Below are 25,364 nucleotides of genomic sequence, written 5' to 3' on the forward strand. Positions count from 1 at the left end.
AGGTATAAAGCCCCCACTAGGTGGGAGCTGAGCACAGGGCTCGGCACTGAGGATGCTCAGGGGACAGGAGCTGGCATCGTCCCCAGTCCCAGCTCAGCTTCAGCTTTAAGGAGACAAGCTTTGGGATCTGCCTGCCCTGGGTTTGAACCCAGATTCCATCATCTGCCAACCGTGACCTTGAGCACATTGCTTAAACTCCTGGGGGTTCCAATATTCAAACAACGAAATCGGGATGACAAGACTTTCTTCAAAGATTTAGTAATGAGAAGCAAACGAGATGGAAGTATAAATATGAAGAGCAATAAGGACGACTTTTTTTCCATTCTGTCAGCATCAGTAACAATTTCATCACTGAGCTTTTCTATCACCTCCCTTATTATGAGCTTTATACGTCTATTTATACAGCCTAAGCCCATTCTATTAGGTGAAGAAGAGAAGGAAGAGCTCTTTGAACCTGCAGACGCCTGAGATCACAAAGCTCTTTCAAGTGCACTATGTCATTGGGGCCCCATGTTTTCCCTTCTCCTGTGACCAGGAGGCCAGTGGGCTTTATGGGCAGAACCAACCCTCTCTGACTCTGGGTCCAGGGCCCCTGCCACAGCCCCACACAGTAGGGCACACAGCCCAGCTGCAGCCCTGCCTCCCCAGCCTGCACCACCCCTGACACAGACACTGCCCATGGCCTTCCTCAGGCACCGTCACACCAGACCTCTCCTTGACCTGAGTCAACCCCACTGCCACCACTCTGGAGATGGGCAGCTCAGGGACTCTCCTCCTGGCTTTGCAGATGGGCTCCCGCTTCCCCTCCTCCTGGTTTATCTCATCCACACCCACTGCTTCAACTACCACCCAGAGCTGACAACACCCAATCTTAGGTCTCCAGCCCCAGCCTCTCCCTTGAGCTCTAGACGCCTACCAGACATCTCCCCCTGGTGCCACAAAGCCTCAAATGCACCTCAAACTCAACATTCCAAATCGGAACTCGCAACCTTCCCCCAAATCTTGGCTTTCCTAGCATTTCCTGTCCCAGCAGAAGCCCCATCATCGGTCCGGGTAAGTGAACTGGCGCCCTAGCCATCGTCCCTGCCCCTTCCGCCTCGCTCCGCCCTACCTCGTGCCCATTCTTCCATCCTATCTCAACATCTCAGACCTTCCCAAGCACTTCAGCTCCTGGTTGGTCCTGCGTCTCAGGCAGCAATCACCCACCCCGGGCCCAGGCGAACAGAGGAGAGCCTGGCCTGCCCCGCCCCCCAGAGCTGGTGTGGGTGGTAGGCCAGGTCCGGACTCCCCAGCACGGCTCAGTCACTTGGTGCAGGTCTGTCTGCCCGGGGTTGGCCAGCGGTGCCGCTAGGAGGTGAGGGACATGGGAGTGGAGGGTGTTGCCAAGATATTATTAGAATGATGGGCCATGGCATCTAAGTGGGCTCAGGTGGAAGGAAAGATGCCTGATGTCCAGAGGGAAGAGAGAGGGGTCAAGGACTCGAAACTCCAGGAGGTCCAGAACTTTCCCAGAGGGAGCAGATGAACACAGCAAAGAGAGGAAGTTAAGGTCAGAGTTGGGGCTTGATTGGTGGTGTGGAAGCAGAGAATTATGGGTCAGCATTTAAGGATGACTCCTTATCTCCCAGGATCCCTGTGCCCTGCTTGTGGGCCCAGTAATTCCTGGAAAGCGGGATTGGAGCTGCCCTGAGCTCCCTCAGCCTGTGAGCACGGCAATGACAGGGCTGAGCCACAAGATGGCAGCATTGGCCCAGACACCCATGCTGGAGGCCTCAGCATCTGCCAGGCTGACTTCCCAGAATGATCAAGTTCTTCCTATTGCTTAATCAATCACCTACAGATCAGCAAACCTCGGATGAGATAAGGAGCTTGTGTGACCCCCACAACCAACCACCTTTGATGGGGCCCTGGCTGGGCTCTGAAGGCAGAAAGGCATAGATTGGAATCTCAGCTCTGCCACTTACTGTGTGATTAGAGCCAGATACCGTGCACCCCAGATTCCTTATGTGCAAAACTGCGGCTGCCCAGAGTGCCTCCCTCCTGGGGTTGCCTGTTGGACTTAAGGATCTGGTCCCTGGGGGTAGGCAGCCAGAGCAGGGCCTCAGCAAACACTCCTTCCTGGGGGTAATCGGTACTTTATTGGTCGCCTATTCTATGACTCAGAGAGGACTGTTTTATTGGTACGATCAGATGAGGATGCTGAAGTTTGACTTCCCGGGAACACGGAAACAGCATCCACAAACCTGGCTCTGGTTCTGGCCACCACACCAGGCGGCCTTCCTGGCCAGTCCTTGACATCCCCGGGGCCAGGAGCAAGTCCCTTTGTAATAGAGAGATGGCTTCTGTGCAGCACTCAGAAACTTTCAGGACATTTCTAAGCCAAGGAGGGACAGGATGTTTTCCAAAAGGGCTGAGAGTTAAAAACAATGTCCACCCAGTGAGAAACGCTTTGGATGTCCTGAGTTTTCCTTCCTTCCTTCTCCCATCTTCCTCCCTCCCTCTTTCCTTCCTCCCCTTCTCTTTCTTCCTTCCCCGCCCCTCCTTCTCCTATTTCTTATTCTCCCCCTCCTCCTCTCCCTCTTCCTTTTCTTCTTCACGTGCATTTCAGAACAGCGAGGCTGCCCAGTGGGTGCGCATCCCTTGACCGGGTACCAGTACCTTCCCTGACTGCCAGCAAGGCTGCAGACAGGTGGTGGTTGGCATCCACTCTGCTCCATGGCAATGCCCCACACTCACCATCTCCACCCCAGACACAAAGTCGGGGAGCCTCAGAAAAGCGTGGCCACTCTCTTCCTAGGCACTCACCACTAGGGGTTTACACTGCCTGCCCTCAGCAACATCAAGCCAGTGACAGGAACCCAGGCAGTCACTGGGCCTGCCCACACCAGCCCACATTTCCCATCCCCTCCCTGGTCCTAAAATTGATCCACTCTCAAGTCAGTCCTGTACAAACTCCTGTCCGTCTCCTTTCTACGTCCCTCTTCCTGACCCTGTCTCCCTATTTTTTGATTATCTGTCAGGGGATATTTTTATTACTTCATCAAGAAAGTACCCTTGGCAAGCAGGAGACTTGCTGAAGGTCAGTCAGCTGGTCAGAGGCGGGGTCAGAACCCAAGCCCAGGGCTTCCAACCCAATCTCTTGTGCCCCTTCCCTCCTCCGCCACAGCCTGGAAGGTTCCTTGGGAAGCTGAGGGTGCCCCAAGCTACCTGCCTCATCTTGTCCCCAAGCCAGATACTCCACACATGTTCTCCAAAAGGAAAGATTGAAAAGACGCATCCTACTGGGGTTTGCAAGGAGAAAGCAGTCAAGTGGCAAAGCGCTGAAGCACCAAAGAGATGGAATCACGATCTGGGGGCTGGACCAGGAACAGCCCTGGATTTGCTGCCCTCGCTGGACTCAGGGAGTTTGGTCGCCCACACTGTCCCTTCCCCTCTCAGCCTTGCCACGTGCCTGGTACAGAAGACACAGCCTTGGCTCCACGGCCCGCCCTGCCCCCCCCAATTGCTGCCAGCTCTGCGCCCTGGGAAGCCTCTGTGTCCTCATCTGTAAACTGGGGACAACAGCCCCGTACCACTGAGCTGTGGGGATAAAGTGAAAGCTCATGGAAATGCTTTTTTCAAACGTGACGAAGGCTAAAATTAAGGCCTGAGGACCCCTTCCAAAACAAACTCTCTTCCTTGGAAGTGAAGGACATTTGCGGTGAGGGCCTCTCATCTGTGTGTGGCCTCATTTAATCCTCCCAATGGCTCCATTTGAACCCCGGGCTTCAGAGAGGTTTCATAATTTCACCACGCCCCCTCAGGTCACAAGTCTGGAGCCAGTACTCCTGCCGGGACTTCAAGCACCTTCCTTTCCAGGGCTGGGGGCTTTCTGACACTTTAGGGGACAGGGACCCGGGGAGAGGCCCCCAAATCTGGGAACATGCCACAGCCTTTTATGATCAGGCCAGGGTTCGGAGATGCTGGTTACAGGACGACGAGAGCCCGGGCATGGTGAGGGCAGGGTGCAGGTGCTCTGCGGACCTCTGTCCACACGACCCAGGCCACGGCCTCCAGGGGCACTATGTCCTGGCTGAGCCCTGGGGTGGCGAATGCAAGGCCATGCCGTCCACAGTCAGCGGACTTCTGGCCCTGGCAAGTCCTCCAGATCCTGCTCTGGGCAGGCTGACTGGACCTGGGTGGTCGGGAAGCTTCCTGCTTCCTCACTGGGCACACCCGCATCCTTACCCACAGCAGGCTGAGGGCCCGGCGTGAAGACTGGAGTTATGACCGGGGAGTAGTCTCCGAGCCAAGTTCTGGGACCCCTGAGACCATCTGCCCAGTTGGTTGACCAATGGACCCTGACCAATGTGGCTCAACTGGCTCAGTTGTCCCACAAAGCGAAAGTTCACCGGTTTGAATCCCTGTCAGGGCACATGCCTTGGTTGCAGGTTCAGTCTCCAGTAGGGGCGCACCCAAGAGGCAATTCATTGATCGATGATTCTCTCTCACATCAATGCTTCTCATTCTCTCTTTATCCCTCCCTTCCCCCTCTCTAAAAATAAATAAACAAATAAAAATTTAAGAATAAGTAAAATAAAACCCTCCTCTTGTGAAAATTCTTCTGGAGTCCTGTCGCCTTCAGGGTGATGTCTACGTGAGGGAGGTCAGTAAAAAGCTAGAAAAATTACTCGGTGAGCGGCATGGGGCAGCTGAGACAGAGCTGAACACACCGGCCAAGCAATTCACAGCCAGCTAATAACCACAAGGTCTTATCTTCCCTAACCAAGGACACTTAGGAGCGAGTGGCTTACACTGCCAGCCAGTGCTGGGGCAGACCCGCCTCAGCAGAGAATGACCCTGACTCCTCCTGGTGCTCAATCAGCATATTAAAGGCACACGTGTGAAAGCCAAGGTGAAGTCCATTGTCCTCTCCTGAGACCTCCCCTAAAATTCGTGCCTTCAGAAAACAGATATCAGTTTGACTGGCTTTTTCAAGTTCAAGGAGTTCATCATCACCAAGCCCTTATTATATGAAATGTTAAAGGGATTTATCTAAGGAAAAGAAGATAAAAAATATGAACAGTAAAATGACAACAAACTCAGTTATTAACAACTACACCCAAAACAAAAACAAAAACAAACTAAGCAAACAACTAGAACAGGATCAGAATCACAGAAATGGAGGTCACATGGAGGGTTATCAGCAGGGGAGTGAGAGGGGGAGAAGGTACAGAGAATAAGTAGCATAGATGGTAGATAGAAAACAGACAGGGGGAGGGCAAGAATGGTATAGGAAATGTAGAAGCCAAAGAACTTACATGTATGACCCATGGACATGAACTAAAGTGAGGGAATGTGGGTGGGAGGGGGTGTGCAAGGCAGAGGGGCATAAAGGGGGGGAAATGGGGCAACTGTAATAGCACAATCAAAATTATATATTATTAAAAAAAAAAGAAAAACAGATAAAAACCCTAAGACAAAGGATGCAGCGTGTCCCCTCTGCCTTGAGCAGGCCAGCGCCTCCCCCACCCCTTTCTTTCCCGGGCCCGTACCTTCGCTCTCTTTCTCCTGAGCTTTAAGGGTCCAGATGAGACTTGCAACCAGCAGAGGGGCAGACAGCAGCAGCCCTCCCCAGGGTAACCCCTGAACCTGCCTCTGAGGGCCCTCCTTTTGCCTAACTTCTCAGAGAGCCAAAGGCAGCTCCCCTCGGCTTGCTCCTGTTGCCGTGGTCCTTCCTCTTCTGCTGTAAGCCCTTCCTTTGTTTCCCCGTCTTCAGCTTTAATAAATGTCCCTTCAAAATCACCCAGACTTGTGTTGTCTAATCTTTTCCTGCACGACGTCAAGAACCCACACATTGCACAGCATGCCGGGGCAGACTCACCTTGGTTCCTGGTCACTTTCTGGTGACACATGCCCTTTCTAGCTCCAGGAGCCATCCCAAGCCAACTCGGCCTTTCTCCGCCTCACCAGGTACCTGCCACCCTCCAAGGGCGTATCCCCGCTCTCACCTCTGTCTTTGCTCCAGCCCTCTCTCCTCGAGCACCCTCCCTGCTTTTCTCAATAGGCTACATTCGTCCTGAAGCTTCAGCTCCAAGGTCACTCCACCTGAGAAGTCCTTCTCCCTGCATCCCACTGTCTACTCTACCCACCCTCTGGCCCTTAAGGGACCTATATGGTGGAACAGAAAACAGGTGAGGACTTTGGAATCACAGCCAAGGGTAAATACAGGCTTCACCATCACATGGCCTTGGGCTAGCTACATAATTTTATAGGCTTGAACTTGTGACCCGTATAATAGGGCCAAAAAGGATGTGGGGCGCAGCAAGGGTGGGTGGGTACCCAGTCCTTGCTGACTCCCATCACCTGCCTACCTGATGCCACCCCCCCCCCACTGTCCTGTTTCCCTTGGGGGTGCATAAGCTCCTCTGAAACATGACCCCAGCCCTTGGCACCTTTGTGTCTCTGCACTGTTTTTATGTCAACACTACTGACATCAAATGGGTGAGTTTTCCCACACCAGCAGCCAAAACTTCGACTCTCTGGACACCACAGTTTGATTCATTTCTGACACTATCTACCTGGAGCTGGTTTTGGATTCCACAGATTTAAGGGGTCAGCCCACAAGACTGCCCACACTTCAGACACCAGTCTCAAATATGGGGTACCGAGGGTACCCAAACTTCTATCTGAGTTGGCTACAAAGTTGGGGGTTTCCACAACTCCTACCCACCTTCAGTTTCAAAAATTTGCTAGAATGGCTTACAGAACTCAGGAAAACACTTAATTTAGTATGATTGGCTTATTATAAAGGGTACAAATGAACAGGGCACAAAGTCCTGAGCAAAGAAACTTCTGTCCCCATGGAGTCGGGCTATGCCACCCTCTCAGCAAATGGCTGTGTTTATCAACACAGAAGCTCTCTGAACCCCAAATTCAGGGGGTTTTGTGGTGGTTCCATTATGTAAGCGTGCTTAATTAACTCATTGGTCACTGGTGGTCATTAAGTCAATCTCCAGCCCTTCTCCCTTCCCAGAGGTGGGCATGGTGAAGAGAGTTCCAACCTTAACCCGATGGATAGTCCCTTTGGCATGACCAATCCCCATCCAGAAGCTATCTAGGGCCCTAGCAAGAATTACCTCATTAGCATAAACTCTGACTTCGTTGAAAGTGGCTTGTTATGAATAACCAAAGACACTCCCATCAGCCCTATCACTCAGGAAATTTCAACGCTCTAGAAGCTCTCCTGCCGGGAATAGGGGACAGATCAAAAGTACCATATTTCTTAGTATATTGCAATATCACATGGCCCCACTGCAGGGCCTGGAACATAGTAGGTCTTTTTAATGAAGGAAGCACACTGTGTTCTAGGAGTCTCACCATGCCGCCACACCTTGGCCTGAGAGCACCCAGCACTGAAGCCGCCCAAATGGGGTGGGGGGTGTGGGGGATGGGGGGAGGGGAAGATATCATAGGCAGGGGTTTGAGAATCTGATCTGGCATTTGCTCCCAATTCCATCTCAGCTAACCTTAAGTCCAGCTTTCTCATGTCCCTAAAAGGAGTGCAGTGCTACTCGTGCCCCTCAGGGCATGTGATAGTTAATGAGACACTGCGTGTGAAGGACACAGCCTGAGAGAGGGTTGGACACAAGTGGCCCCCTAGATCTGTAATTCAGACAGGACGGTCTGGTGGCTACTGGGAGGGCCTGGTGGGGTGGGGTGGTCCTGAGGGCTGTGTGCCCAACTGCCACGGTGCCTCGGTGAGACGATGATGAGGAAAAGTTTCATGGCTCCGGCCTGGCACACAGGAGGCCTGACACTATGAGCAAACCTGGGGTAGCCAGGGCCAGCTCCGGGCTCTGGGGCAGGAAGGGCTCCCTGAGGTGACGCCGGGTGGGGGGAGAAAGCAGGAGGATCAGGGAGGAGTGGGGGACTGCACTCAGAGGGGGCCCTCTGTGGGAGTTTGGGGGCGAGGCAGAAAATTCTGGGAGCCAGAGGGGCAGGGCTGAGACATGGGGTCCCTGCAAGGTACACTAACGAGCGTCCTTCAGCAGCCCATGAAACGTGGCTCCACCGCGCGCTAAACGCTCGCGGGGACAGTCTACTTGGCGGCCGGCGCCTCATTTCCTGCACAATAGAAAGGGCGCGGGAGAGCAGAGAGAAGACGAAGAATTTGCAAAAGGAGAAGCGTCGGAGCCAGCGTCCGCACCGGCGTCCGCGTCGGCGGCGGGGGCGGGGCCGGAAGGCGGGGCGGGGCCGAGGGGCGGGGAGGGGTCCGAGAGGCGGGGAGGGGCGGGGCGGGGAGGCGGAGCCCGGCCCGAGGCCCGGCGAAACCCCGAGTCCCACCGGCCCCGACGGCCGAGGAGGCGGCGGTAGCGGTGGCGAGGTGGCGACAGTAAGTGCGGGACGGAGGTTGGGTGCCGGCCTGGCCACCAACCAGCTCTTCAGGGTCCCGGTCGGCCCTGAGCTCCCGCTCTCAGCGTTCCCTCCCCTCCTCCCCACCCCGGGCTCTTCAGGAGGCTGCTCTTCAGGAGCTCAGGACGCCAGCCCGGCCCTCCCGCTGCATTACTTCCCGCTGTGTCCCCTTCCTCAGCGTCTCTCGGCTTCCGACCCGCTCTCTTCCGCCTCCCCCCAGTCTCTTCTCGCTTTCCCTCTCTCTAGGTCTCTATCTTCTTTCTCCAGATTCTCCTCCTCCTCCTTGTGCATTTCCTGAGATTGGACCTCACTGCCTGGATTGGGGGTGGGGTGGGGTGGGCTGAGTATGGACAACTGGGATGTCTACAATGCCAAGGCCAGTCCTTCCGTGGCCTTTGAGGGGCGCCTTGCGTTTCCCAGCAATGCGTTCCCACTGGGTAACTTAGCTGCACCAGCCCCCAGGTCCCCACATCACAGACAAGGAAAATGAGGCACAGAGGGGAGATTGGTTCAGACAGAGTAGGAAACCTTGTTGGAACCTGCACCCAGTTCCAGATGGCGGTCTGCAGTGGCCCCAGGCCCTACAGTTTCTGCGTCTTTGTGTAGGGGCTGCCCCTTGCCCCCATCACCCGGGAAGGGAGCCAGGCCCAGTGTTGCCAGCTCCTGGGGGTGCTTGAGAAACGCACCAGCCACAGCCGGCTCATCCTGGGGATGCTGGGATTCTTCTTTACCTTCCTTTTTTTCTTTTCAATCTGAAAGCCAGCAGCTAGCTTTTATAAAGAGTAATGAGACGTTGCTCACTCCAATGCCCTGGCCTGTGACCCAGGTTAGAGAAAATTCCTGGCTCCTTTGGAAGCTCAGTCAAGGCTGAATAGTCCTGGATAAATAGGTACCTGGAGCAGAGAATGGGCCTCTGCCAAGTATGAGCCCACATAACCCTGATGTTGGCCTCTGCACCCACCCCTGTAGCTGCAGCATCTGGGAAGAACCACTGGCCCTTTCTTTGCTGTCCTACATGAGTCAGAATTTTTAAGCACTAATGTCTGGTTAGTTTGTTAGTACTGGGTTCCCTGTGAATCAAGGCTGGAGAAAGGCCCTGCTCAAGCGGGGGTGTTTAAAATGGACTTGCTGACTTGAATGCGGGCATCCAGCAGCGTCCTGCCTGCCTGCTCCAGGATGCACGCCCCCAGTGGACAGGACAATGTCCGTGGTCGCAGAGTACATCCATTCAGCAAACACTGATGAGGGTGCCCTGTAGTGCTGCCTTCATCCCTGCTCAGAGCTCTCTTGCCACAAGGCCTTCCCCAAAGGAGGCCTGTCTGTGCTCGGAGCCTGTGGACACAGGAGGCCAGGGAATCCCTGTGGGCCCCAGACTGCTTGGCCATGTAGCCTCACCCTTGCCACTTGGTAGCTGTGTGACCTTGGACAAATTGCTCAACCTTTCTGAACCTCACTCTTCATCTGTTAAATGGGTCTTAGAATAGTACTTACCACATTAAGAGGTTGTTGTCAGGCTCAAGTGCTAGGCACAGACCTCAGCGTGCATGAGTGCTGGATTTAATTTTAACTATTGGGGATTCTTCCTCTTTGAATGTGGGACAAATCAAGTCCTCTTCTTTGCATCTGAAAAAAAAGGGAAGTGATAATTCCTGTCCTGCCTAATTCCGAGGAATGTTGTGCATTGAAATAATGGAGAGGCTCCACGCCTGTGTGACAGGGTGTTCCCATCTCACTGGGGAAGAAAGGCCCCATTCTGCTGGCTTGATATTCTGAGTAAGGCTCAGCCTCCCATGTGAGCCGAGACACATCTACTTATTGATTTATTGGGGAGGGAGGAAGCTACTGCAGAAGGAACTAGAGAATCCCATCCTCAGCTTTATGGAAGTATTTTCCATTTATCAAGCTGCCGCCACATCCTGGGTGCTATATAGAACATAGAAGTAGGCATGCTACCTTGCAGTCAAATTCAGCAGCCAGCCGGCCAGCCAGATGACAAGCCCATGATGGCAGGGAAGGTGCTGATGTTTGTGTAACAGCTGCTGTCACAGGCCAGGCATTGCCGGTCAGTTGTAGTTATATAACCATTATAAAAAGTGTAGGTTTTTATAAAAAAACAAAACCTATGTTTGCAGATGGGGAAATTGAGGCTCAGAAACATGGTGACTTGCCTAAGTCCATGTAGGCAACAGTTATTGGCAGCCCAGAACCTTCCCTCTGTCTCGGGCTACCACAGGTTGGGAGTGGCTGTCCCCTGGTGGGATGTGATGAACAGAGGTGGGGGCCCAGGCAGGAGTTGTAAACCTAGGCTTGGCCATTCACCTGGCCAGTGACCTTCCACTTCCCTGGATAGACCTCTGTGTCCCTGGAAATGAAATTCCCCAGAAATATATGTCTCAAACTGGCTTCTGGAGGCAGCTCTAGACACCGTTGACTTTAAAAAAAATGTTACTGCCCTGGCCAGTGTGGCTCAGTTGGAGCATCAACGTATAGACTGAAAACTTGTGGGTTCTGCTTCCGGTCAGGGCACATGCCCCGATTTTGCCTTCAATTCCCAGCTGGGGCACATAGGAGAAGGCAACCAGTCAAAGTCTCTCTCTCACACCAATGTGTTTGTTTTCTGTTTCTACTCCTTCCTCTCTCTCTAAAAGGCAATGAAAAAAATGTTCTTGAGTGAGGATAACATTTTTTTAAATTCAAAAGTGTTATTTAATTTTAATCCTTTTGTTTATTTATTTATTTATTTATTTATTTATTGCATTTTTCCCATTATCATTCGGTCCCTTTACACTCTCCTCCTGTCCTCAATCACCACACTGTTGTCCATGTCCATGAGTCCTTTTTCCTTTTTGCTCCATCCTCCACCCGACCCTTGACTGTCTGTCATCTTGCTCTCTGTGAGTCTGTCTTTATTTTGCTTGTTAGTTCAGTTTGTTCATTAGATTCTCCATATGAGTGAAATCATATAGTATTTGCCTTTCTTTGACTGGCTTATTTCACTTAACATAATGTTCTCCAGGTCCATCCATATTGTCACAAAGGGTAAAATTTTCTCTCTCTAGAGCTTGTTTTTTAATGGCTGAATAGTATTTATTTCATCGTGTAGCTGTCCCATAGTTTTTTTATCCACTCATCTACTGATGGACACTTGGGCTGCTTCCATATCTTGGCAATTGTAAACAATACTGCAGATTGTAAACAATAGGGGTGAGGGCTTATGTTCTTTCAAATCAGTGTTTTGGGTTCCTTCAGCTATATTCTCAGTAGTGGAATCGCTGGATCATAAGGCAGATCCATTTTTACTTTTTCGAGGCGTCTCCATACTGCTTTCCACAGTGGCTGCACCAGTCTGCATTCCCACCAACAGTGCCGAAGGGCTCCCCTTTCTCCACATCCTCGACAACACTTGTTTGTTGATTTGTCTGTGGTGACCACTCTGACTGGTGTAAGATGACATCTCATTGTGGTTTTAATTTGCATTTCTCTGATGATTAGTGACGTTGAGGATTGTTTCATGTCTGTTGGCCATCTGTATGTCCTCCTTGGAGAAGTGTCTGTTCAGGCCCTTTGCCCATTTTTTAATTGGGTTGTTTGTTTTCTAGTGTTGAGTTTTATAAGTTCCTTATAAACTTTGGATATTACTTCTTTATCAGATGTATTGGTGAGTATGTTCTTCCATCTTGAGGACTGTTGAATGCCTTTATTTTTATTTATAATTTTATTTTTTTGAACAGGTAATACATTTATATACTTCAAAATTCAAAAGGTATGAAAGAGTACGAGGTGCAGCCCCGCTTCCCCGTCCCCATCCTTCCTCCTCAGAGGCAGCGCTGCTGGCTGGAAGTCACTCATGTGTCCTCGCAGAGATCGTACGGACACGTGTGTGTGCGGTCCCCTCCCCACCTGCCCCAGCCTTGCTTTTTTGCACAGATAGTAGCATATTCTCCTGCTCCTTACTTTTCCCACATAAAGTTGAAAAACGGTGAGAGTGCATTCTTTGCCCATCAAGGGTCCTAATTCTTTTTTATGGCTGCAGAGGCATGCTAAGGCTGTGAGACCCGGTTTGTCCGTCTGGGTTGATTTCCACAGGGCCTACTATGCTGCATTGCCTCACTCCCCACCAGCCACACACTGGTTTGCTACCTATGTTGCCCTGCATGGGGTGGGAGGGTAACCCCAGGGTCGCTTACGGCCCCGACATCTTGTTTTTCTCCCTGATGCTGAAACCTGACGCTCTCTCACCATGCCCTGGTGACTCCGGCACATGGTCAGTTTTGTAGGGTGGGTGAGCCCCCAGCTTTAGCTTCTGATCACCTGCCCCATCTCTGTTTCTCTGTTTCAACAGTGGCCTTTGTCTCGGAAGGTGACTTTCATCACAGTTCCAACTCCACCTATAGAACCGCGAGCAGCTCTGTCCACACGGACCAGGAAGCACTGCTCGAGAAGCTTCCGGACTGCCCCCTGCCCCCACTGCAGAGGCCCGAGGACCGCTTCAATGGGGCCTACATCATCTTCTTCAGCCTTGGCATTGGCGGCCTTCTGCCATGGAACTTCTTTGTCACTGCCAAGGAGTATTGGATATTCAAACTCTGCAACTGCTCCAGCCCAGGCCCAGGAGAGGAAAGTGAGGACTCAGACATCCTGGTAAGGGTGTGTTCCTCCTGGGAGGCGGGGTGCACTGATCCGGGACGGGGTGAAGGGCAGCTTCACTCAGGTGCACCATGCCAGGAAGGACTGTGGCATGCTGACGGTGTGCAAATTGGGAAGCCATGTGGAGTAGAGTAGAACCAATTCAGTTCAGTCCTAACATGTGCTTTGTGCTGTGTATGAGGCCCATGCTTCGTGCGGCAGACGAGGACAGAAACGGATAAGACGCAGTCCTGGCCTCCAGACTGCCTGCTGTTTAACTTGGGGAGAAGATGCAAACAGTGGTAGTCTGCAGTGTAGTACGGTAACTCCAAGAATTCAGAGTCTGTGCCTTCAGGGGTTCGAAAGAGTGGGTCCAATAGTATTAAGTTCAGCAGTGAGTTTAGAAAATTCCAAAAAGCAGTGGATAAATAAGACAGAAAATAATTTTTTCCTCATGTTCTGGTCTGGAGGGAGCAGCCCCAGCCTGGTTTGATGCTTCATGTTGTCAGGAACCTAATTGTTTCATCATGAATAGCTTCTCAGTTCAAGATCGCAGTCCAGGGGGCTGTTGGAGCTCCAACCATGAAATCAAATAGGAAGAGGAGAAAGAGAGGTGGAAGAAAACTGGAAGTAACACACTTTGCTCTTGCTCGCATCACATTGGTCAGAACTCAGTCATGTGACCACGAGATGCAAAGGAGGCTGGAAAATGTAGTCTTTGCCCCAAAGAACCACATGCCCAGCTAAGATGAGTGGTCGTATAGTTCTGGAGGACAGGAGGAAGTGACGACTCAGACAAGACTTAGTCTTGTCACTGTGTCTTTTAGTCACAGTGTCTCAGAGCCTTGTCACTGTGAATCAGAGCAGGTAGATTAGATGAATGGGGAAGAGACATTCCAGGTGGAAGAATAAGCCTGGGCAAAGGCAGGGTGGGAACAAGTTCAGGTGTGTGTGGGGGGAATAGGAAAGCACCTGATATTGCTGTAGCTGAGGTGTATGCCAGAGAGAAGTAAGGCTTGAGATCATCGCCTGGGCCTCAAATGGCAAAGTGAGAAGGTCAATTCTGGTTGCTTGGCAGCGGCACCAAGCCCCGTCCCGCCACCTAGGTGCCCACTTTGTGGGAAGACTTTCTCTTGGGCAGGTGGAGTGTTGAAGAAAAAATCAGTCTGCCACCTGAGCCTTCACTCAAGACTGTTGCAGTAAGGGAGAGAGATCAGGCTTACTCAAGGACAAGTGGGGATTTATAGCCAAGAAGCACAGTGAGGGGGCGGTCAGTGGATGGAAAATTACAAAGAGGGGCCAGCAAGGGCAGGGGGATTCTTGCTAAAAGCAGGTCAAGGACATATAAACCAAGGTGGGGGGGTGGTGAGAAACTTGATCAAATATCAAGGTGGGGGCATTCTCAATAAACTGCCTTAGCAGGATTCTTGCTACGACCGGCTGGGCAAGCGGAGAACGCAACAGGGCGGGGCAGTGGGGGCAAAGTCCAGCAGGCAGAGGGCTTAGAGTTTTGGTTAATCTTTGTCAAGAGCCCGTTCTCTCAGCCGATCTAGGAGGGTGTCTATTCTCTCTTGGAAGCTCATAGATGGGGAATCGGGGACCTCTCTGAAGGCATGCCAAGCTGGGGGGTTGCTAGCTGCCCCACTCCTCCAGGGGTGCTCCAGGGGACAAGGAGAGTATACCCTAGCAGACCTTAGTCATACCCCTCAACCTGCCCAGGAGGTGGCTCACCTCCCCTTCCTGAAAGCACCTTTGAAATTCCTGATCTGACCCCCAGGAACTTTCCCCGGTTTCATGGGACTGAATCTGACATGTGGACTGAGGTTTCCTGTCATCTCTTTGGAGGACTCTGCCAGGGCTTCACATCAGAATCACCCAGGGAGCTTTTTAAAAAATCCCAGTCTGGGCTCCACCCCAGACATTAGGATTGAATTAGGATTGAATGGGGTCCCTTGATTCTGACACCTTGCGAGGGCCTGCTTCTGTTAACTGGAGAATTGGTAGCTGCCTCCAGGAGCCAGAGCGGTGCGGTATCTACCCCATGCCCGTGGCTACAGAGCTGTCACAGGAACAGGGTGTGGTAGTTTAGAGCCTCCTACTCCAGGTGAGTTCCTTGGTGCAGGCTGGCCCGGAGCTCCTTAGTGAGACCGGGTCTCAGGCCCCACCCCAGACCGGCTGAGTCAGGAGCTGCAGGCTGATAGGCCCCCCACGTGACTGACAGGCACCCGTAGAGTTGGAGGAGCACCGTCGAGGGCGTGGCTTCTGGAAACAGACTGTGGGTTCCAGCTCTGCCTCTGTCAGTGCTGAGCTCGGTGGCCTCCCTGTGCTGTGTCGTCTTCCTGGTATGTACAGGAAGGTAAGGCTAGCAGCAGCTTCTTAGGGTTGTTGTGAGGACTAAGTAAATTTCTCTGCACACAAAGCACTTGGAACCAGGCCCAGCACTAGTGCTCTAAGTGCTGTGTAAACATTATCATTATTATCATTTGGGGGATGCAGCCCTGGAGTATTTCCAGATGCCTGGCTTACCTGGGTGCTTTATGCTCCACTTTTACTTACTAGTGACTCAAGCAGTGCAGCTTTCTGCTGGCCTTGGTAAATCACTCAGCCCACTTGGGCTTCTTCTACCAGAAGGTCCCTGTCTGTCTGGGCCAGCAATGGGCTAGGCTGGCTCCCAGGACCAGATTACACATGCATTTGTCCTGTCCCCCCACCGTTGTCCCAACCCAGCTCCTGGGAGCAGGCTGCCCAGGGCAGAGGAGGATGTACCAGCGAGCCTCTGGGAGCTGGTCTGACCCTCGAACAGCGGACGTCCCTGCACAGTGGACGTCTGCCGTGAGCCGTTCTTACTGCAAGGCGATCCCTTCGCAGCTGCAGGCACTTAGCATTCCAGGCCCAGCTATGATGCTTTATTGCCTCTTCCAAGTGCTGGCAGGTGCAGATGTAGTACCTGTGGTGCCCGGAGCTCCTGGCTCTTGGCATCAGAGATGAGAGACCTGTCACCCCTCGATTCATGGGCCGGCTTTGGGAAGCAAGCATGCTGGGGTGTTTCTGCATTTCACAGGCCATTTTTCTTTGCCTAATTCCCCATTCCCGCCACCCACCTCCCCAATTCTTTCCCCCTGTCTTCCTGATTTCCCTGTGAGAGGTGGCTGGTTTGCTCTGTCACCTGAGGGCCACTCTGAGGGAAGGAGGGGGAGAGTCAAATGGGTCTGCCTCCAGCTGCCACCTGCAACTCAGTTAGCTGTGGGTCTGGATGTTGTTTTTTTGCTGCACTTTCCTTTTAATATTGCCCAGGGATGGATACTATTGGCTGGTGGGTTTGACTCAGTAGAATGTTTTGCACAGGCCGCCTCCCCCCAAATTATGTCACTGGAAGGTCCCCCGCCATCACAGGCTCATTTCCTTCTGCCTGGACAGTTTGGGAGGGGGGTAGGAAGCATCTGCTTGGCCTGGCCATTTGTCTCTGCTCCTGGAGTAAGAACTTTGAATGAACCCACCATAGCTTGTGGGTCCAGAGCCAAAGAGATTAGAGCATAAACAAGAGCTGGCATAGGAAAATGGTGCAGGGGAGGCAGGACAGCCTCCTCTTCCGGGCCCCACCCTGTGCCCACCGTGCCGGCAGGGGCATTAAATGCATTGTCTCTAATTAACCCGGCTTTTTTCAGACGAAGAGCCAGAGCTCAGAGAGGTTCAGTAACCTGCCCGGAGTCGCGTAGCTAGGAAGGGCTGTAGAGAACAGAGAATTCAAGTGGATAGATAATTGCAGAACTGGTCATGCTTGGAGAGTGGTGTAGAGGGGTTACCCACGCCCTGACCCTGCAAATGCTTTCTTCATATGGAGAGCCTGCCCTTGACCTGCAGTTCTGTACCACCCAGACAGGAGCCCTGGCTCTGCCCCTGGAGTCTGGACCCAGCCTCCAAGCTGTCAGCATCCCTGATACCTCCCCACCCCACCCACAGGTTTGTAAGCCATCGCTGATCCTGAGATCTGTTTGCCCTCCCCATGGCCTCTCCTACAGGCCAGTACAGGCTGCCCCTGGGCCAGGGGCTGTAAGCCGGAGCGCCTCCTTTCTGCCCCATTCCCTTTCCCCGAGGCTTCCATGGCTCCTCCCAACATGTTTTGCCTGTGCACCTGGGTGTGCCCAGGGCTTCTCTCTGAGGGCTGCGGGACATGGCCAGGTCATAGGTGGGACCCACAGTCTGGCTTGGTGTCAGCAGGGTCAGAACCCAGGCTTGGCCATTTACTGCTGTCCCATCCATCCCTTGATCAGACAGCCTCGTCCCAGGGCGGGGGGCAGATGCCTGTCTTACCCCCGGAACCTCCACTGCTGCTTCCCTCTGAATTCGGGACTCCATTCTGAACCCCCAGAGCCTACTGCATGCACTTCCCCATTAGGTTCTCACCACCCAGCTCACAGTACTGAGCACTTAGTAAGGGGTGCCACTGCTCTCAAAGCTTGGCCCGCATTATCTCATTTAACTCCACAGCACCCCTGTGAGGCTGGAGCTGGTACTGTCAGTGATGACAGTACCTGTTTCACAGATGAGGACGCCTCCTCCACTAAACTGTTAGTTCTCCCGGGATCACCGTGCATCCCTGTGCCTCCAGAACAGCTAGCACGGTGCGTGGCACATAGCAGCACATGACAAGTATTCGTTGTATGGCTGGGGAGGAGAGCCCCATCATCCCCATCCAAAATAAGGGTGACATGGCTCTACAAAGGGGCAGAAGAAGATCTGAGGGTCACAGTGGCTACCCCCAAAGGCGTTTTGCTCTTTCACACGGGTTGGCATAGACATGAAGTGGGCTTCCTACAATAGGGAAGGGACCCAAGTTGGCCTGGTGCAGCAGACGGGGACCTACCCTCATTTACGGCACCTTGGTCCTGGCCATCAGCATCCCTCTTCAACCTCCACCAAAGAAGCAGGATGGCGTGGCTAGGGAGCTGCTCTTACAACTAAGAACAGACATCCCAGTTCAGGGAAGAGGGGTTAAAAGAAACCAGGATGAACTGGTTTGGAGAAGAGGAAACTGGAAGGCAGATGGTCAGAGGTCTTGACAATGACCTGCTGACTATAAGGTCACAGCTGTGTATCCATGCCCACCCACCTTGGACCTGTTGTCTTCATCTGCAGGATGACCTGGTGTGTTACGTAGGATCACCCCTAATTTCTAGGTAGAGAAACTGAGACTCACAAGATTTAGGCCACTGACCCAGGTTCATTTGCTAGCAAGTGGAAACCAGCAGGTTCTCTGGCTTCTTCTCTTGCCTGGATGGACTCAGCTCTGGCTGTGCGCTGGAATCACCTGGGAGCCTTTGAAGCCCACCTGCCTCATCCACCTGCCTGATTCTGGTGCATTCTAAGGGGCCTGGGCACAAGCATTTTTAAGCTTTCCAGGTGAGACTAACGTGCAGCCTGTTCTCTGCCTCCAGCAGAGCATCCATTGAACTGGCTTAGGCTGCTTCAGGAGAGACTTGGGTGAGCCTCTGGAAGAACTTCCTGCAGTGCAGGTTGCCAAAGCAGGAGGGGGCTGCGCTGGGGAAAGGTGGGAGGGGTGCCGGGTGGCGTTTCCCCTGGAGAATTAGAGCAGCCTTTCCACTGGAAGTCCAAGGAATGGCTTTCCTTGGCTTGGTCTACTTCAGAGAGTATGGGACCTTTACAGCCATAAATGGATGGAGGGTCTTGTGCTTGGCTGACCTCAGTGCTTTGAACTTGATGAATTCTTCGCCGTGCCTGCGATGGCCCTTCCTCTGGGTAAATGCTCCCTCTGGTGGGAGCTGGGGGCTCCAGAGTCACCCTCCATTTCCTCCCTGTTTGCCAGATTCCTGGAAAAGGAGCAGAAGGACTGACTGGGCCCCGAGGTGGATGTCCTGTCACCTGGGGTGGCACAGCAAGGGAAAGGGAAGCCATGAGAACTGGCTGTCACTGTGAGGACCAGCCAGTAACCTCTCTGTGCTGGCTCGGGTTGTAGACTGTGACCTGTTCCAGGAGTTTTAGGGCTGATGGGTAACTACTTTTTAAAAGCTCCATACCTGGGAGGAAGCTGCGTCTGTCTGTCTCATGGGACCACAGAGCAGCTGGGAGAAGCCCAGATGGCGACAGAAGGACTTCTTTCAGCTCCTGTCCTAGTGGTGACCTTTCCTACCGACTGTGTGGCCTGGGGCCGGGCTCTGTGGCGCTGGGCCTCTGTGCACGCAGACTTCCCCTGGTGGCACTTACAGAGCGTGGCAGACATGCTGGGAGGGAAGTTCTGACATTTACTGCTCACCTCCTACGAGGCAGCTGCTGCACAAGGGCTGCGCAGAATCCTAGTGACATTCGCTGCCTTGACCATGTCCCGGCCACTGTCCTAAGGGTACTGGTTCTTTCTTTAGTTCCACAGTATGTGTTAAGCAACTTACTGTGTGCCAGGGGCTTTATTCTCATGATCTCTTTTGGTCCTTACTAAGCCCCAAGGGACAGGTATTATTTTTATTGATTTCTTTATTTTATAAATTTTGTATTTTTTTTCCATTACCATTTATCCCCTGTGGGACAGGTGTTATTATATCCACTTTACAGAGAAGAAAACCAAGACTCAGAAAAGTAAGTAATTTGTTCCCAGGCACAAAGCAAGTGACAGCGAGGACTCACACCTGGCACCTGCACCCATGTTGCCATCCAGACCCGAGGCCCCGTGTCAGTGTTTTCAGACCCTGTTTGACCTCGGTGTACGTGTCACCTAGATGAAATGTGCAAGACCGGTGTGTCCATGGTGGGACCATCAGTTTCATGTGGCAGCATCAGCACTTTCACAAAATCTCTGACAGTGGTTTCAAGGAGCAGCAAGCGGTCATCTGTGCTGATTTTATTTATATATTGTTAGAGAGGGGAAGGAGAGCGAAACATCGATGTGTGGTTGCCTCTTGTGCACCCCCTACTGGGGACCTGGCCTGCAAACCAGGCATGTGCCCTGACTGGGAATTGAACTGACGACCTTTTGGTTCGCAGGCTGGCGCTCAGCGCACTGAGCCACACCAGCCAGGGCCACCTGTGCTGATCTTATAAGTGGCTTGTAAGCCACCCAGGCCAAGGATGGAGAGTCTGCCTTGGGATTTAACCTTGGTGGCCTTGGGGAACAGTGCCATGGGGGAAGGGGCAGAAAGGATCCGTGGCTGAGAGCGAAAGCACTGGGAAGGGGACACTGGAGGCAGCAAACCTGGAGAGCTGTGTCTAGGAGTTTTGCTTTAAAATTCTCTCATCATAGAAACGAGGCGGGAGTTACGGGGGAGGTGTAGTCGAGAAGGGCACCGATTTTCCGGTTTTGTTTTGCTATGTGAGAGGAGTAGTATCCAGTTTCTGTGCTCATGTGAACAGTCCCATAGAGAGGGAGAGACAGATGCTGAGGAAGAGGAGGATGCACGCAGGGCCAAGTGAGCACACGGAGGGCCTGGGCTTAGGTGCACAGAGGAGGGGGCCCAGGGAAGTGTGCAGACCATCCATCTTCAGGACCGGGGGAGGAGGCCGCCAGAGATGAAACGGAATGTTGCTGAACAGCTTGGGTCCTGGCCTGTTGAGTGAATTTCGGACCTTCAGTGGGCTGCTGTCTGTACTGTGAAAGTCCTTGCTCCGCCCGCTTGCCTCTGGCCTCGCAGCCAGACACAAGGGTGCATTTTCCCCACTCTGCGGATCAGGAAAGTGGGGGTAAAGAGTAACTTGGCGGTGTCACAGAGCTGTGAAGGCAAGAAGGGGGGCTACAATCCAGGGGTATCCAAGTTGGCATCGGATTTCTTGGGGCACTTGGCAAATAGCCAGAATCTTAGACCCTTCTAAGAATCCTCCACACCCTTCTTAGACCCTTCAAAGGGTCTACAAATCCTCCTGCACTTGTCCTTAGAATCCTCCCCAGATTCTTAGACCCTTCTAAGAACCCTCCCCTCCCCCCGCACCACTGGCTCTTTTTCTCGGGGGGGTCAGCATGGGCACCGTGGCCAGCTGGCAGGAGGGCAGGTATCGGAGCCGCTCCCTTCGCACCACTTGCTGGAGAAGCAGGAGCCTTTCCAGACATAGAGGGACCATGACGCTCCCAGTGTAACTGCAAGTGGAAGGGACGCCGTCGGTCCGCTTTTTAAGGGCAGAATTCCAAAGAACAGTGCCAAGCAAAACACCCCTCTGTCCCCTCCCCCATGAAACTGCGTTAAAGCAGGATTTTGCCTGAGCCCATTGTTCCCAAAAAGGAGGTGCAGATTGGCCCAGGGGTCTAGGGAACAGGCTCTAGCCTTCCTGCACAGGGCATAGGTGTGGCTGCCAGGTGGAGAGACCAGCTGCCCCGTGGCTTAGGCTAGTGCCAATGGCTGCTCTAAATCATTTTTAAAAATTAGAACCAAAAGCGAGTCATTTTTATATTCCCTTGTCCACCCCCTGATTCTAAATGCAGACCGAGCCAGCGTGCCATTCCCAATAAATATACCTGTGATGGCTTTTTCTTCTGTTTTTAGCTCTAGCTGCGTCCTGCAGAGAGAGAGAAAAAGCCCAACTTAAAGCGCTGTCAGTCATGTGTTCTGTGGCCTCAGAGTTCTCAAATCCTCTTTTCATGGTCTCCCTGTGAGCCCAAGGCCCGGCCTCCCCACCCGTGCTCGCTCCCTGGCTCTCCCGGGCCATCGATCGCTCCCTCTCCGACTTCGATTTTATTTCCTCCTGCACTTGTCCTTAGAATCCAGAGGTGATTTCCTGGACAAATTAGAACACGGCCTGGGCTTTAAGTGCTCAAGTGTCTCCTTAACGTGATTGATCATTGCAAGTTCCCAGAGAGCAGAACCAAATAGGGGTCTGTACTGGCGCCTTCATTACAGGGGTCGTCGCCTGGGAGGGGTCTGAAGGGGCCCTTGCTCGCCTCTCGGGGGTGCTCTGTATGTGTGTGTATTTGGGGTATGTGTGTGTATGTGTGTGCGTGCGTGCACCCGAGGCCAGTAGCAGCCAACGTGGTTTCGTGGATTTTGACCCACGTGGACCTCCTAAGAGAAGCAGCCTCCCCAAAGGGGAGACGTCATGTCTGGGGAGGAAGTGGCCGCTGTCTACTCAGGATCCCCCGTTCTTGGTAGTTCTCCTGGGTTTTCTTCTGCAGAGAGCAGATGGAGCACCCCCAGACCACCTTGTCTTTACTCACATGCCAGGGGGTGTAGTCCCTGTCCCCACACGGTCAGCCTTGCGACACTGACTCATGTCAGCCCTTTGGGAGCTGCAGAAACTGCCCCGGTCAGGCCAGGGCTGTGCGGGTAGGTGGGGAGTTTCCTGGAAGGCCACTTCCTCCTTGCCCTGGCCACATGGTCAGGCTGCAGAAGAGGAAGGCCAGGCTGGCCCACACAGCAGCAGTGACCTAGCCCCAAGTCAGCTGTCACCCCTCATAGGTTGAGATGTCTTAGGTGTGGGTGTACAGGGCTCCCCCTGGCTCTGACCCTTCCCTCTACATGTTTCTGAGTCACTTCTCTGCCTGCTGAGGTTCTGGCCTGAGGGTGCGTAGGGGGAACACAAAGGGTAAACTGCAGGCCAGCTGGGCCCTTGTTGGAGAGGCTGGTGAAGGTCTGAGGGGGGTGGGGCTGGAAGGGCGGGCAGAAGTGGTTTCCATTTTCTGTGCTCACCCAGCGTGGTAAAAAGATCTGGGATTCAGGAGAGCTGGGCTCAGTGTCTGACTTGGGTTTAAATTTGCTGCGTGATTTGGGGCTCCATTTCCTTATTTCAGAAACTAGATCGAGGCTGGCACACTTCTTCTGCAAGGAGCCAGATGGTGAATATTTCAGGCTGTGGCCACACCGTCTCCCACAGCCATTTGACTCTGCGCTTGTAGAGTGAAAGCTGCTGCGGACGATTCTTACACAGGCCCTTTGCCAGTGTTTACAAAGAAGAGAGGTGCAGATCTGGCCCCGGAGCAGCAGGCTGCCAATCCCAGGCTAGATCAGTTCTTTCCCTAGTGTTCTGGGGTCTGCGATAGAGGTACCTGGCCTGCTTCATTTCTCCTCCTAACACTTACCACTGCCTGATAGATTCTCTGTTTATTTGTTTATGCATTTGCCGACTGTCTCCTTGGCCAGAACGTCAGTTCCCTGAAAGCGGGAACTTGGACTAACTAAATCCCTTGTGCCTGGGATATCTATTGATCTCAACAATACATGCAGAGCCATGAGTTCATCTGTAACTGGTGGCAGGGGCCACGTTGTGCCGTGCTAGGTGGCGAGGAGTGAGGACAGGAGGAAGACCGTCATCCCAGGACGCCACTCCATGGCCCCACACTCCGGGGTGTGGGACCTCACCGTGGGGCCACTGTTTGACCCCATGTGCACTCTGACTGCCCTGTAGCAGCCGCACTCCGCTGCGCAGTCCTGGCTGGCGCTCCCGACTCACTCCCAGTTGACGGAGCCTGAGAGTTAGCGCTGTTTCCCTCTGTCCTTCCGTTCTCAGCCTCGCTGGCCACTGGCTCCCAGGACACCCCCTCTGCTCAGTTTTTCATGGAGATGGCAGAAGTGGTCTTTCTAAGACAAAGTAGAGAGGCTGTCCACTGTGGCAGGCACGGCACAAACTCTAGGCACAGAGGACTGAGCTTGCGCTCTGCAGCTCTGGGCGAATACCTGACCTCTCCAAGCCGGTTTCCTCACCTGCAACATGAACCTTCCCTCCACGGGTTGCTGTGAGCTTTGGGGCAGTGTATACTTAAAAAGCATTCAGAATAGCAGGGTGTGGCGAGGGCTCAGCAAATGTGTGCTGGTACCAAGTTTCTCAACTGCTCAGGATCCTGCAGTGGCTTCCACCCTGGCCTGGACGTCCTGGCCCTGCCCAGGCCTGGCCCCCTCACTCTCTGTATTCCGAGACCACCTGGTTTTCCAGTTGCCTGAACACACCAAGCTCATTCCTGCCTCTGGGCCAGGATGCTGTTCCTTCTGTCCAGAATGCTTTTCCCCGGCCCCCTCATGTAGCTGATTCTTGGGTCTCTGTCCAGATAGACCTCCTTCAGGAGGTCATCTCTCACTACCCTTGTCCCCTGTTGGGTTCTGTTTTGGCCGTTGTTTCATTTTTCCTGTTATTGCATTTATTATGATAAGTGCAGTCTATTTATTTACTTTGCCCCCTGTCACTAGTGCGCTGTGGCATCAGCCTCCAGCACAGGCCGGGCATATATATAAGGTGCTCAGCCGTTATTTGTTGAGTAAGTGACCAAGCTCTAGAAGATCAAGGTTTGTTGAGGGAGTAACCGAACGGATAGATGCTCAGCCACTGCCTCCAGGCAGCCCCCTGTGGCTCACACTGGCTTTGTCGTCGGAGCCTCCCGTAGCTCCTGATACTTTCTGAAGCAAACACCTCTCTTCAGCCTGCTACCCGGGACCGTCCCATAGTCTCCCCTCCCCACTTCCCTCACCTCCACCTGCCCCATCATTTACCCAAACTGGAGCCCCCAAGGTATCCTGGAAAAGGGCTGAAAGAGGGGGGCAGTGCACCGAAGAGCTCTGAGGATGGGGTAGCAGGAGAGGCTCTGGAGAAGCAGGCGCCAGAGTTGGGCCCTGCGGGGCCAACGACAGGAGAGCTGGGCTGGGCTGGGCTGCGTGTGGGGAAGGCAGCCGGTGGCAGTGCAGGTAGGAGCTTGAGCAGAGGCACGGGGTGAGGTAGGAAGCTGATGGGGTGGCCCGTGCCCTGGGTGGGCAGGGGGAGCTGTGGGGACACTGGGTGGGAACATAAGCCATAGTCAGGTGACAGGGACGTGGTCCTGCATGACTGATGTGAGTGAGGGTGAAGGGTCAACCAAAGGAACTTGAAGAGAGGGCACCAAGGAAAGGAGAGTGACCAAGGAGCCTCAGTGGGGGGGGTGCTCAGGGATCTTAAGGGCCTTCGAGCTGGGAGCTGGGAGCTTGGGCTCAGCAGGCCACGCAGGCAGGAGAGCTGGCTGGCAGTGAAGATTGTTGGGAGGCGGGGACTGGTACAGCCGTGGGGGGTTTCGGAGCCAGGGGAGGCGAGCTTCTCAGGACAAGACTAGCACAGGGAGGGAGGAGACAGACTAAGGATGGGGTTCGGGTCACCCCTCTGGTGGCAGAGAAAGCAGAGGTGGGCTAGGCTGCTGAGGGCAGAGTTGGATTGTGAGTCCAAGTGGGAGCACTGGAGGGAAGACACGGTGGACCCTGTGGCTCCTCCCACAACAGGTCACACAGCCCGCCTGTCTGGAACAGCAGGAATTTTATCCTCACAGTCTGGAAGACCGAAGTCCAAGCTTGAGGGGCCGGCAGGACTGTGCTTCCGGTCCCCGCCCCCCACCCCCGAGGTTACTCTAGGAAGAATCTTGCCATGGCTCCTCCTCATTCCCAGCCGCCCAGCAGTCCTGG

General features: G+C 53.4%; 1 protein-coding gene across 2 annotated transcripts in view; it reads left to right on the plus strand.

Annotated features, from left to right (window-relative positions):
• The first annotated feature begins 8,289 nt into the window (after nucleotides 1–8,289).
• Nucleotides 8,290–25,364, plus strand: part of SLC29A3 (solute carrier family 29 member 3) — a 40,891-nt gene continuing 23,816 nt past the window's right edge. For both annotated transcript variants that reach the window (XM_037130583.2, XM_053663872.1), the window contains exons 1-2: nucleotides 8,290–8,374; nucleotides 12,737–13,035. In XM_037130583.2, coding sequence (XP_036986478.2) covers nucleotide 8,374; nucleotides 12,737–13,035 — 300 coding nt within the window. In that variant the 5' untranslated portion in view covers nucleotides 8,290–8,373. The remainder of the gene's footprint in view (nucleotides 8,375–12,736; nucleotides 13,036–25,364) is intronic.

This window comes from Artibeus jamaicensis, unplaced genomic scaffold (genome assembly GCF_021234435.1).
Source record: "Artibeus jamaicensis isolate MK-2021 breed Jamaican fruit bat unplaced genomic scaffold, CSHL_Jam_final contig_332, whole genome shotgun sequence".
NCBI classification, from domain to species: Eukaryota; Metazoa; Chordata; class Mammalia; order Chiroptera; family Phyllostomidae; genus Artibeus; species Artibeus jamaicensis.